This window comes from Melospiza melodia, chromosome 8 (genome assembly GCF_035770615.1).
Source record: "Melospiza melodia melodia isolate bMelMel2 chromosome 8, bMelMel2.pri, whole genome shotgun sequence".
NCBI lineage: Eukaryota > Metazoa > Chordata > Aves > Passeriformes > Passerellidae > Melospiza > Melospiza melodia.
In genome coordinates, this window is record NC_086201.1 from 21,659,910 (window position 1) to 21,673,075 (window position 13,166).

The 13,166-nt window shown below is 37.2% G+C and overlaps 1 protein-coding gene across 2 annotated transcripts in view; it reads right to left on the reverse strand.

The window, feature by feature from the left end:
- Positions 1–1,431: 1,431 nt before the first annotated feature.
- The window catches only part of LNPK (lunapark, ER junction formation factor), a 42,428-nt gene continuing 30,693 nt past the window's right edge, over positions 1,432–13,166 (reverse strand). For both annotated transcript variants that reach the window (XM_063162181.1, XM_063162180.1), the window contains exons 10-13: positions 11,976–12,081; positions 11,191–11,261; positions 9,706–9,876; positions 1,432–2,389 (exon numbers count right to left, since the gene is read on the reverse strand). In XM_063162181.1, coding sequence (XP_063018251.1) covers positions 2,193–2,389; positions 9,706–9,876; positions 11,191–11,261; positions 11,976–12,081 — 545 coding nt within the window. In that variant the 3' untranslated portion in view covers positions 1,432–2,192. The remainder of the gene's footprint in view (positions 2,390–9,705; positions 9,877–11,190; positions 11,262–11,975; positions 12,082–13,166) is intronic.

A 13,166-nucleotide genomic window follows, 5' to 3' on the forward strand; every position in this document is an offset into this window, starting at 1 on the left:
ACAAAAGACCAGACACTTCAGATGCACACTTTTAAAAGGAAGTAATATCTGTGCCTAGAGTAACCTTAAGTTCTGAACTGACAGTAATTCATGCCTTCATCTCCCATATGATGGAACAGGATATCAAATTTTACTTCTTTTTAGCACTCATAATGTAAGTATACCAAACAATTTACTGTGCTGAATTACTCACATGGTCTGTGATTTGTTTTCTCTCCAAAGAAATAAGCCTTTAAGCAGATAAATCAGCGAGGCACAAAATGCAGTGTAGAGATTAGCAACTTACAAAAAAATAAGTAAGCTTTGCCACCTTTCAGGCAAAATTGTTTCAATTTAAAATAAATTGTGTTATTTAAAATATATTCTCTCAAGGTATTAAAAAATTAATTCCCCTATCACTTTGTGCCCCGTACTTTTCTCATACTGTAAGACGTCCTGAAAAGGGACTGTTTTATTTGTATTCCCAACTAAGACAGTCACACATAAAATGTCTATTTGCTAATTGTTCATGTAAATAAAGACAAACACCTATGAGTACTCCTTTAATTACATGCCTAAATTCTGTCTATTAAGACTGCTAAATAAAATATTAACTGTAATTAATATAGTGAAACAGAAAAAAATTCTTCCTTAATCTAAGCACAGACCACACTTGCTTCTGACTGATGAGAGGCTGAGCTTCTAAACTATCCCCAAAGAATCAGAACATAAAGCATGCAGTTGAGAAAGAAAATTAATTGCTGTTGTTCATGTAATAATTATGTCTTGTATAAAGACATGGATACTAAGGTCACATTGAGAAACATGCTTTTCTTGCAGAGGACTCTCAAACTACTAAGATTGCGGGGTTTTATTATCTTTACAGTGTAAAAACCATTTCTCTTTGGAACCAAGGCATTGGATTAAAAATGGTTTTGAAATTTGCCTCTCCCTGTAGCGAGGTACACAACACTGTACAAAATAAAACTTTTATCGAAAATATTACTAAATCGACCAAGTCACATATGTTCAGCATTTATTTCTAAAAAATCTGATTGACTTAGGTACCTCACAGACACCAGAAAACTTCCAATCCAGGATCCCAGCTGTTACATTTAACAGGAAATGTGTAACAAATGTCCTTATCTTAAAAAGCAATGCAATTTAAAAAATTACATTTTCAGTAATCCAGCAGCAAATATTCATTGCAACTGTAACATTAAATAGCATCAACTATCTCTAGGTACAGTTAGAAAAGCCTTTTGGCAAATGCACATGCACTTCCCCTTTTCATCAGGGATCTATTTCTATCCTGTCAAAGCCACCTCAGCTACAAATAGACATGCTCCTTTTAAGGCGGCACATTCCTTCTGAACTTGCACAAAGTAACTGTAGATTAGCTGCATACAGCAGAACATTAATTCTATTCAGTTTTAGGAATCACAAAGCAAGTATTGCTGCTAGATGTCTTTATTTTCCTTTAACAAAATACACAAAGGCACAAAATTCACTTATATCTTGTCATTATAGTACAGGTATAAATAGTGCTTTGTATTCAAGTACAATCAAGTGCAGAGACTTCTTATATTTCATGTAAACACAAAACAGTTTTGCATGTAGGTGCCTCTGGTTCATCTGCAACGCAAACACCAAAGGAGATGCCATTTATCCAAGTGCCATTTAACTGAATTCTGTCAAGAATTTAGACAATGAATAATATTAACACCACTGCATTGACACTTCCATATGCTTAAGTCAAATGTTGGATGACACTGTAGCTTGTAAACATCTGTGTATTAAACGTGTACTCAATCCATTTGAACAGGGCAGCATTAAAAAGCATCTTAAGTTCACTAGACCAAACCTAGTAGGTCAATTGCCATCAGTAATTGCTCTTAATGTGTGACAGTTAAAGAGATGTCAAATTCTAAGTCACCCTTAGCAAGTTTGTACTTTGAAGTTTTTAAATATGCAAACTGAACAAGGGCTACAACTGTTAGACTTCAACCAACTACACATTCTATGTGTTAACTTAAAGAGACATGCTGAATTTACAATACCCACTCTACACATAGCTTTGACACACTGTGGCAGTTGAGGCAGTTTAAGCCCAAGCAAGATTTTTAAGTTGTACCATTAAAAAAAGCTCACCTGAATAGTAACAACAGGCATGAACAAAGCTAAAAACTAGCTAGAGAAGGCACTTGAGTATTTTATTCTGCTTTTATTAAAGATTCTTCACTTTGTTCAGCTGAAGTATACTCTGAAATAGCCTCTTCAGTTGTTGAAATGTTTTCTGCTTCTTCTTTTTTGACTTCTTCAGCTAGCTTATCATTTAGATGCTCAGAACTTGGTGCTTTATCATCTATGTCATTTGTCTCAACGAGCTGGGCCCCATCATCTTCAGATTCTGTGAAAAGAAAAATGACAAAATAGCCATTTGCAGAAATTAAGAGGCAGATAATATTATTAAAAAGAAATTAAACATTCTGCAATTGCATACAGGTTTTGACTAGTAACTGCATGACATTCTCAAGCCATAAAAGCTTTGGTTTTTCTAAGATGGTCACATGTAAAACAATTAAAATTTAAGGGAAAAAATACTATGGAAAAGAGCTTAGCTGTCACTAAGGTATTACTTGCATATGTTCATCCTCAATAGAAGCCTTCTAAACTTGTTTACTAAAGTGATATGTTAAAAAAACTATGGCAATTCAGTTTCTTTGTCTTTGCTAATGTATTTCACCAGTTGTTGAACTTTTTTTTATAATAGTTCAATCTGTACACAAACTAAAACATTCTTCTTGATTGAAATTACTTTAAACATAAGGAGTCTGATAATCAGGGGGGAAAAAAACAAATATATCAAACCAGCTAATGAAAATTATTGCATATTCTGTCTTCCCTGGGGTAGCATAGGATGGTTGCACAGGAGTGAGTATACTTACTCTTCATCTAGGGTGGGAATTTCTTTGATAACCAGCATATTTTTAAAATCAAAAACATTTATTCTAAGTACTGCCTCTAAAGAAGTATATTCTAGCTTCCCAGCAAGACTTCAGTAGCATAAGAAAAGTAAGAGTCATATTTTGAAATAAGCATAAGCACTGAAAAACTGAATGTAGTGTTGCACTGAATGACACAAAGGCACTGTGGAATGGTATTGCTGATGGCAGTTGATTTATTGACCAGTATTACTCAGTACTTTGCAGTACTAATACATACTGTGAAGGGGAACAGTGTGCAAAATTGAAAGTTACAGCTCAAAAATATTAGCCTTATCAAATGTTTCTAATTCCATAGAATGGTTTGGGTTAGAAGCAGCCTTAAAGATCAATCTGATTCCAACCTTCCCCTAGACCAAGTTGCTCAAAGCCCCATCCTTCCAGGGATGGGGCAGCCACAGCTTCTCTGGGCAGCCTGTTACAGGGTCTCATCCCTCTTCCAAGTGAAAAATTCCTTCCCAATACCTCATCTAAAGCTACTCTTTCAGTTCCTATCCCTTCTGCCTTGTCCTATCACTACATGCCCTTGGATCATGTCCCTCTCCAGCTTTCTTGAGGCCCCTCTAGATCCTGGAAGGCGCTCTAAGGTCTCCCCAAAGCCTTCTCTTCTCCAGGCTGCACAGCTCCAACCCTCTCAGCCTGTCATCACAGGACAGGTGCTCCAGCCCTCTGACCCTGTTTGTGGCCCTCCTCCAGACTTGCTCCAAAAGGAGAATGTCCTTCTTATGCCAGGGGCCTGTTGTGGTTTAACCCAGCCTGCAACTGGGTTGCAGACCAGACACTTGATTACTCCCCACCCACCCTCCTGCCACCCTGGTGGGATGGGAAGGAGAATAACAGTAAAAGTTAAACCCCTAGGTTAAAATCAGAATAGCCTAATAATGAAGAGAAAGGGAAAAAAATTAAACATATGTGATGCCAAATACAATGGCAGGACACGGTTGGCTTTCTGGGCTGCAATCACACATTGCCAGGTCATGCTGAGATTCTTGCCAACCAACATCCTCACATCCTTCTCCTCAGGGCTGCTCTCCATTCTCTGCTCAGCCTGTACTTGAGCTTGGGATTGCCTTGATCAAGATACAGGACCTTAGACATGGCTTTGTTGAACTTCATGAGGTTCACAGTCCCACCTCCCCAGCCTCTCAAGGTCCTTTTGGATGGAATCCCTGCCTGCACCACACAGCTCAGCATCATCAGCAAATCTGCTGAAGTGTGCTAAGCCCACTGTCCATGTTCCCGACAAAGACATCAAGCAGCACTGGTCCCAATACCAACTTCTCAGGAAAACAAGTGTCAGTCAAATGCCACATGTTCATGTTGATCAGAACATATAGGGTAGAAGTCTGAAAGTAATCAGACTGCCTCAGGCTGATACAGAATTCAAGCAGAGCTGAAAGTTTTAGAACTATTGCTCTGGCTTCTTGGCCCATGACTGAGAAGAAGAGCTGTTGCACACCCCTGTCCAGCAGACCTTGTACAAAAGCCATCTGTCACCAAGAACTGAAGACCTCTCTTTCCACACAAACCTCGACCTAGCTAGTTCCAGGCTTCATTTCAGACTGCTCAGAGCAGCCCAGCTTCTCCATCGTTTTCTCAGACTGGATCTTTCATTTTAGCAAGTCTGTAGCTGACTCACCTCCTGATTCTTTCCCTGCTGTCTCAACCACAGGCTGCTAAACACCTGCCCTGGCTTCTTCTTACAAAATTTTTCAACCCTCCTATTTCTGCCCAAGCAAATTAATGTTCCCAGTTATTTTCCAAGCCATCCCACTCTCTTCTCCTGCTCCTTAATTTCCATCTTGATCCCATCTCTGTCTGTACTCAATCTTTATCTCTCAACTGTCAGTTTTCTTTCTGTCTCATCTCTGCATTTTTTCTTCTGCCTCGAATTCTATGAATAAGTTTGTGCATTTTCCTGCTCCAATCCCTCCACACTTGAGTTACATTCCTTTATTGCTGGTCTTCAGGCTTGAGTCAAAAAAAGTAAAGAGATTGTTTGCTCAGTCTGATCAGAAGGATGCTAAGCATTTATAACATCTTTGATGTAAAACCCAGGGACAATCACAGCCATCAGCAAAGCTTCTAATGGAAAGGAGAAAACCTGAAGAAATGCATATACTAACTGTAATCAAAAGAACATGACAGTGCTCTCATTTTTATATTTTACTAAAAGGTATGGAGACACTGCTTATTTAAACAAAAATTGTCAGGTATTGTATGAGTTTTCCTTTCAGTATGTTCTTGGGCAAACTAATTGAAACTCTTGAAACTCTACAGAATTTATAGTAATACAAATTTGCATGAAAAATTTTGGTCTTATAATGCAGTCTGAGAAAGTTACAAGAAACTAAAAAGCAGGTCCCTTAAATGAGCAGCCAGGGCATTCAGAGTAAGTGATGCTAACTCCAACCACAAACATGATCAGTCTCATTAAAAATATATAGTGATTCCATTTTAAATACACCAATTACTGGAAAGCTTGCCTAAAGTCAACCTGATTTAAATAGGGCATGAATAAAATCTTTGTAAGAGCAGCAGCCAACAAGTGAAAGTTCTGACAATAAACTTTAAAAGATGACAAAAGAAAATTTAAGTGTTCTTGATGAGGAATACTTAATCATTTAACCACAGAATGTAGCTTCACCCACATGATCTTAACAGCAAACACAGCCCTACACTTGCTGCATATTTAAGAGCTGCAACAATGCAACCTTAAAAACCTGCTTCTGGCTACAGCAGCTTTTACTCCCAACACTCCTGCTTAGTGCTTAGCACCCAGAAAGCACATGCACATCACACTGTAAGAAGTCACCCACCCTTGCTCTTGTTGCAGAGAGTATTTCAATGAGTAACCAGTGAAATCATAATACTGAATCACTATTAAATTAACTAGAAAATGCCTATTAAGTGGGAATTCATAAAAATAGTGTAAGAGCTCCAAAATAAAGCTGCTTGTGCTTTCAAGCAGCTTTTGGACAAGTATTCTTCACTACTACACCTCCCCTTTAAGATAGATTTCTACATAGTGCTACATGTCTGAGCACTTTTAAAGCACACTTGTCTCACAGTAATCTGTTAGTGGCTGTGGTGTCACAGAAAGCTATTGTGAAGCCTTTGAAACAAGTAAGAGAATACATCCTACCAAAAAGGCAACTTCTGTTGTTCAGCAAAACTGAGCTATGGTTGACTGGAAACATAATACATTTTTAAATCAAAAGAATTTGTTTACAAGTTATTAAAGTCAAGGTGAGCTGATTTAAGTCTGCTTGAGAAATCAAGTTCTAGACATATTAGTCCTTTGTCTTCCATCAGTTTTATTGCTAGAAAAGGTTTCTGCAACACTTGCCCAAAGCCAAGCTCCATTTATGGTAGAACTCACGATGAGCACACACTTGAAATGTCATTATTTCTGGCACAGATCATTATTGTGACCCCTTCAGTTGAACAAGCAAAGTTTCTGCACCTGCCTTTATAATGGAAACCCTTTCAAACATACTAGCAGTTGCTGTATTCCAAGAATCCTTACAAGTGACAGTATTAAGTAATCATAAAAATATTTGAGCAAGATGACCAAGGAATTCCATACAAATCTAGAGACATCACAAAGTAGTCTATGAAGTGTTTCACCACTGTGGTGAAGTCTGAAGTTCAAATCTTCATCTAATGAAGACCTCTAAATATCAGCACCAGACATTCAACACAAAAGACTGATGCAGTTAACTTTTTTTCAAAATACTGTGAAATGCTAAACCTGAACCAAAAACAGCGTAACAGTACTAAATAAAGGCAAGACAAAATTAATCCAGAGGCTAAAAGTGTTTCCTGTTGGCTCTTTCAATATGATCCAAACATTGATACATTTAAGATAAGTACATGAGAGAACCAACTAGCCTTTGATGGGAGGAGGAGGGGATCAAAATCAAGCCATTTATGGGAAAGGTAAGAAAAGAGCTGAAGTTTATTGCTTCACTCTGGTACTTAAATTTCCTAAATTAATCTGCTGAATAAGGAAGCATGATGCTTGTGCCAGTAATCTGCACCAGACTGACAGTTGATGACTCCATTTTCCAGAGGTTTAAAACAAAATTCCCAAGTTCAGTGCCAATGGCACTCTCCATAAGCTTCTTCTTCAGATCTCTTACCCACAGGAGTTGCATGTAACATGCCTGTCACTACATGAGCACACAACTGGAAAAAAGATTCAGCTTCATGCTCTACCCATTAGCTAAAGTAGCTGACTGGTAAAAAATATTTATAGCATTTCTTGATCACATTATTTTGCCATTTCCTTGAGCTACACAGCTATGGTATAAATGAATTACAGATAAGAGTTGTAGTCCCCTGTGTTGCCAGCACTGTGGTGAAGTTGGTTTCCTGATGTTAATGTTTGTCTACATCTGTAAGTGAAGATATATTCTCTATTCTTGCTATGACAGCAGCTATTTTACTGTGGTGAACAAAAACTTTCCCCAGAGCTGTACCTTAATGACAGCTTCATACCTTAAAACTTACAGTCAAGGAATGTGTTCATTTATTAATAAACCCCAACTGCATGTAAGCAGTTATGTTCCACATTACAGTTCCAGTGGAAAAAGTGATTTAGTGAAAATATTTTCTCATTGAGAAGAGATTCCTTTGTGACAAGCCACAGGCAGGCACTGGTCTTCTCTAAATCAACACAACATTTCTCAGAGCTATGTAAAGTACTAAGATATACTCTATTTCTGGCTGCTTAGTAATTATCAAAACAGAATGGTTTGTGTCATCTTGGAGAATAAATATTCAGAAAATATCTGCTATTTAACATTGCAAACCAAAAGTCTGTATACCACTCACTTACTTCTTACACTTCTTGAGCAAAATCTTACCATCTACTTCCTATCAGAAAAAGACAACTGGACAGTGAAGCTCCCAGCAGTTTCTTTTCCTGCTGTTTTTAAATAAAGCAACACATTAATACAAGACCACATCAGAAAAAAAAGTAATTTTCATTGTTAAAGGTAAACTGGTAAAAATCATATTTACTGCAATAAATCCATCCTATTTTTCTGCTGAAATGTTTGATAAAATTCTGCTTCCCTAAAAAGCAACTTATCTCACAGTTTTCATTCCTACATCTGAACTGGTTAATTGCAATCTCACAGTAATTCTTCAGATTTTACATTCTTTACAACAACTGTAGACAGACTCAGCAGCTCAGACCTTTATAGGCATAGGTTCATAATAATTTCTTTCAATGATAATACCAGATTAATTAGCAAGCACATCTCCTTATCTCTCTTTAAAAACCTGCAGTAATGGATAATATTTAAAAACCCGTGAGGCACATGCCTCCAAGAGTTGAATAGCCCTCTTGAAGGACCTCTCTACTTGAGTCAGACAGAAGAAAACAAGCACATTTAAAGATCCCAGTAACAAAGTATGCCTTTTTCTGTAAGAATCTTCTAAGTTCAAAAGGAGAAGCTACCCTCCCCTTGCTAAAAAAATAACACCAGAATTTAAGGGCAAATGAGATATTTTCATTGTCTCCGTTTCATCCATTTGATTTCAGGCTTACTTTCATGCCAGTAACAGCACTTTTACTGAGGTAAGAGTGCCCTATGGTACAGGAAAAGAAAGCAAGTTTTCACTACAATGCACCCTCATGAGGCCATACCCAGAGACTGCCACCACTAAATATGACCTCCCTACTGGTTTTGTGTAGCCTTCTCATGCCAGAAAGTAACACCCAATGTTATTTTGCACTCCCTGTTAAAAATGATCAAGCAGAAGCACTCTATTACACTCTGACAGTTTCCCACACATGGGTGTTTCCAGCCTGAACCTCAGGGCTGCACACTATCTGTTAGTTTTCCTCCAGGACCCCTGCTTAAACTAACAAAGTCCCATCAAGCACTCAACAGTACATCTAACTGGAGATCCTCTGGTCTGAAATTATGATTTCTGGAGTCTTTTAAAACACTGCATCTTCCTGTTGGCTGTACACCAGATGCCTACTTTATCTGTAGACTATAAAACGTCTCAAAAGGAACTATGTTAAATTAAAATTGACAATTTGTCTTTGAACTACCTGAAATTAAACAAGGCAGTTTTACTAGATTTTCCTGCCCTGAGGAAAAGAGCAAAAGGAACAAAGGCAGAAATTCCAACACACCTCAATCAAATGATCTGCCAAACACAGTGAAAGTTAACTACTTTGGGACATGCTCCCTCCTTAACTATTTCTGTAATTTACAGCCTTTTCTATCCGTTTGTCAGTAACACTAGAGTGAAAAAAATTGTTATGCCATCATTTGCACAAAATAATGACAAATATGAAGACACTTTAGGGTACAGGAAAGAAGACACTACTATCAACAACCTAAGCTAGGACCAGAGACAAGAACTGAAAAAAAAAATACAAACTGCACTTGTTATGAAATCAGAATAAACTGTACTATTTCAATTAGAATGGACCAACAACAATCGTCTAGATCAACTGCCTACCCAACTGAGGGTTGATCAAAAGTTAAACCATGTTAAGGGCATTGACCAAATGCCTTTAACACTGACAGACTTTGGTCACTGATCACCTCACCAGGAACCCTGTTTGGAGCAGTGTTTGAGTACTTCAGCTGTTGTCATTCTTACCAGAAAACTTAGCTCAATAGAGAGCTAGATGACAGTGAATTTCATTAGACATTTGGAAAAGAGCAGACTTCATGAGATCAGTACTTACCTTTTGCCTGTTCAGTCTCCTGGGGCCTTCTCTCTCTGGGTTCTAGAGGCTCCGTTTCAGATCGCAATTCTGTAGTTGGCCTTTTTTCAAAACTGAAGTCTGGAAGTCGCGGAGCTCGAGGTCTAGTTTTTCTTGCAGGATTCAGGAAGAAGCAGTAGGCACATCTAAATGCTACACCACAAAGCACACCCAGTAAGCAGCCTCACTAATTAGCTTCACATTTCACCTTTATTCCTACACTATATTCTGATGGTTTAAAATACTGAAAACAGTTAACTGAGTGACTATGAGTACCAGACAGCACCTCCACCAAATTTACATAAGTTGATCTACATAAGCCCTTTTTTAAATTCAGCAGACAGTTGGTTTTCAGAAACCTGGTTACTTTCAGCTCTGCTGAACTGAGTACTGCCCAACACTGCGAAAGATTCAACCACAATGAACAAAATAATGCAATTTGGTAGTGCCAGATATTGCCACATGGTGTTGTTCTATTCTTTCCTACAAAATAATTAAGTTGGCAGATTATTTTTCCCCTACCATTAAGACACCACTTTCCTCACACTCTGGCGTTAGGAAGTGTTAGGAGATGCTAGAAATTCCATAGGGTATGTTTCACTCTGCTTTCTGAGGAGCATTCTGCCCCAGTGGTGCTTAATTAAGAAAAAGCAGTTTTGTTTTGCAGAAGTACTGGATATCATTTAATACTTCAAATAACTCTTTTAAATAACTCTTTTTGTCCTCCCCCACTCTCATCAAGACAAGGGGGGAAGTGGCAGTTTCTGGTACAGTTGAGTTGAGAACTCATAAGAACTAAGATAACATATAGACTACTTATCTTTGGTTTCATAGGAAACACTTAGCTTATTGTTACAATGCAGTATATTTACTCATAAAAGTAAACAAAACAAAATGAAATAGAAGATTTATCTAGGAATCCCTAGTTTCTTAAGTATCAGGCTTACACTTGTGGTAGAAAGCAGGCAATATACAACATCTGTGTTCAATAAAGAGCTGTGTCTGTCTTAAGTTATTGTCAGCCATAAATTCACATATAGGCCCCTAGGGCTTGTTCCCACTCTTTTTCCAATACGTCCCCAAGATCTTCTTGCCAAAGGAAAATTTAGTTTAAAGTTCTGGTAAAAGAGGCACACTTTAATGTCAGATAGTTTCTCAACATAAAACCCTTCTGAGAACCATTCATAGCCAGTAGCAATGTTCAGGGATGTATTGGAGGAAGCTTATTTCTACTGAATAGTTTTCTACACATAAAATCCATGACCTGAAGGTTGCAATAAAGTACTTCTCCAAGCCTTGAAGTAAATCTTAAAAAACAGAGTAATGAGTTAACAAAAAATGTTCCCACATGAAGTGGTACTTCACAATGTCAGGTAAGTACTCAGCTGCAGCCAAAATGAAGTATGATGCATGTTTGTTATGAAACATTAGCCAAGTAATACAGTCTAAAAAAAGACTAGCTCTTACCTATGTATTCAAACTCCTCCTTCAAAGCCATACCATTGTGAGAAAAACATTGCTGACATATAAGGGCATACCTAGAAAACATGAATAATATATAGTAACATACCTTGAAGCAATAGCATGCTTAAGGGAGATTTTACCTCACATATTGGCAAATATCTTAGACCTTTTCTTCCAAAAAGTCATTTCCACAATGAAATTATTAACCTTGAAAGCAAACTAAATCTGTAGATTAAATAATACTTTGTGAAGTTGCTTTAATCACAGTGAAATAGTCTCAGCTACACTTTAAACTACAGTTCAACATATTTTTAGTATCATCAGTGTCAGAAAATAACATCCAAATTAACCTTTATTTCATTAGAATACAGTTAATATGAAAAGTAACCATAGAAAACATGTTAAGTTCAGATATGTTTGGAGAATTCTGAAGACAACCTGAAAGACATTTATAACAGATATAAAGCTAAAGCGCTGAGGCAAATGTTTTCTCTTTTTTTAGTTCAAAATATAAGCCATTCACCCACTTGAGCACAGCTCTTTCTTTGTATCACACAGCTAATATTACTCAGAACAGAGGTTAGGTTTGCCCAAATATTACCAGCTTCCCTGCAAAGATATTTCAAGTGAAGCATTAAGAAAGAGCCATTTCTCAATTATGAAAATTTTGGACAAGTTCATTTACAACTCTTTTAACCCTGACATGGCTCAAACAAAAAGGTTAAGAAGCTTCCTTTCCCCTAAGTGCTTAGGTATTTCTTAAAGAACCTGTTTAATTTTTTAATTACCTGTTCTGAGGACCATCACCAACCAAATATTCAATAACTCTATCCACAACTCCCCTTTCTCGAGGAAGAACAGGTCTTGCCAAAGGGGGGCCTGGAGGATGAAGACCTAGAACATAAATTATATCAAAATTATTTTCCACTGTATAAATACGTATTATATTTTATTGTGTGTGCTAGTGTTACAAAATAATTACATTGATTTAATATACACGGATATATTTCTTACTCCACTCAGAAAGCTGTAAGATTCTTCTACCCACAATAGCTCAAAATTCTTCTGCTGCTCCTTTAGCTTATAATTTTATTAAATCACTCCATTTTTACACCTTGGACATGCAATTAAATTTATAATTTTTAACAAACTTAATGTATCAATAGTATTCAATTGTTAACAAATAGAGGCTTTTTAAGAAAGAAAAAATTAACTAAGTTATCTTCATGTACACTCAACTCTGCAAATTTACCCTTGAAGTTTACACCAATAAATCTGCCAAAATCAATGGAAACAGTAGAAGAACTAGAGATCAGGGCAACCTGGTGTGCTGGAAGGTGTCCTGTCCATGGCATGGTGGTTTCAAAGATATTATCTTTAAGACCCCTTAAAATCCAAACCATTCTATGGTTTTATGAAGATGTCACCACAGAAATATCCCCTGGTTTCTGTGTAATTACTATACCACATGAGCATACTCTCAGTGTGCATTGAGCCTATACATTAAACCTGTCCAGCTGTTTGTCATGTTGGTAATCCCACATTTAATGACAAGCTGGATGCTTTCAGATTTATGCTTAATCAAAGAAGCCAGAAGGCCACCATAAAGATACTATTTCTCACATGTATTTAACAAACTACTATCAAAATAAAACTCCTTAAAGAGCAGGTAAGAGCCATGGTTGATTCTTTTTCACCTCTACAAACAGCAGTTAAACCAGAACATCAGCACAAGTTTCTCTTTCCACAAAGTTTTAGAACATCTAGTCTATTGTACAAGACCACTGCAAACTACCAATTTCCATTTCTATAGCTTTGAGTTTTTATGTCTCCTTTCTCTTGCAGCCTTAAAACAGAATAAGTTAGGCCTAATGTGAGAAACTCCAGCCTGAGCCATTCCAATGCAATCATTCAAGCAACCAAGTATGGAGAGGAAACATTTTACATTTAAGCACAGGAAGTATTATGTTACAGTACTT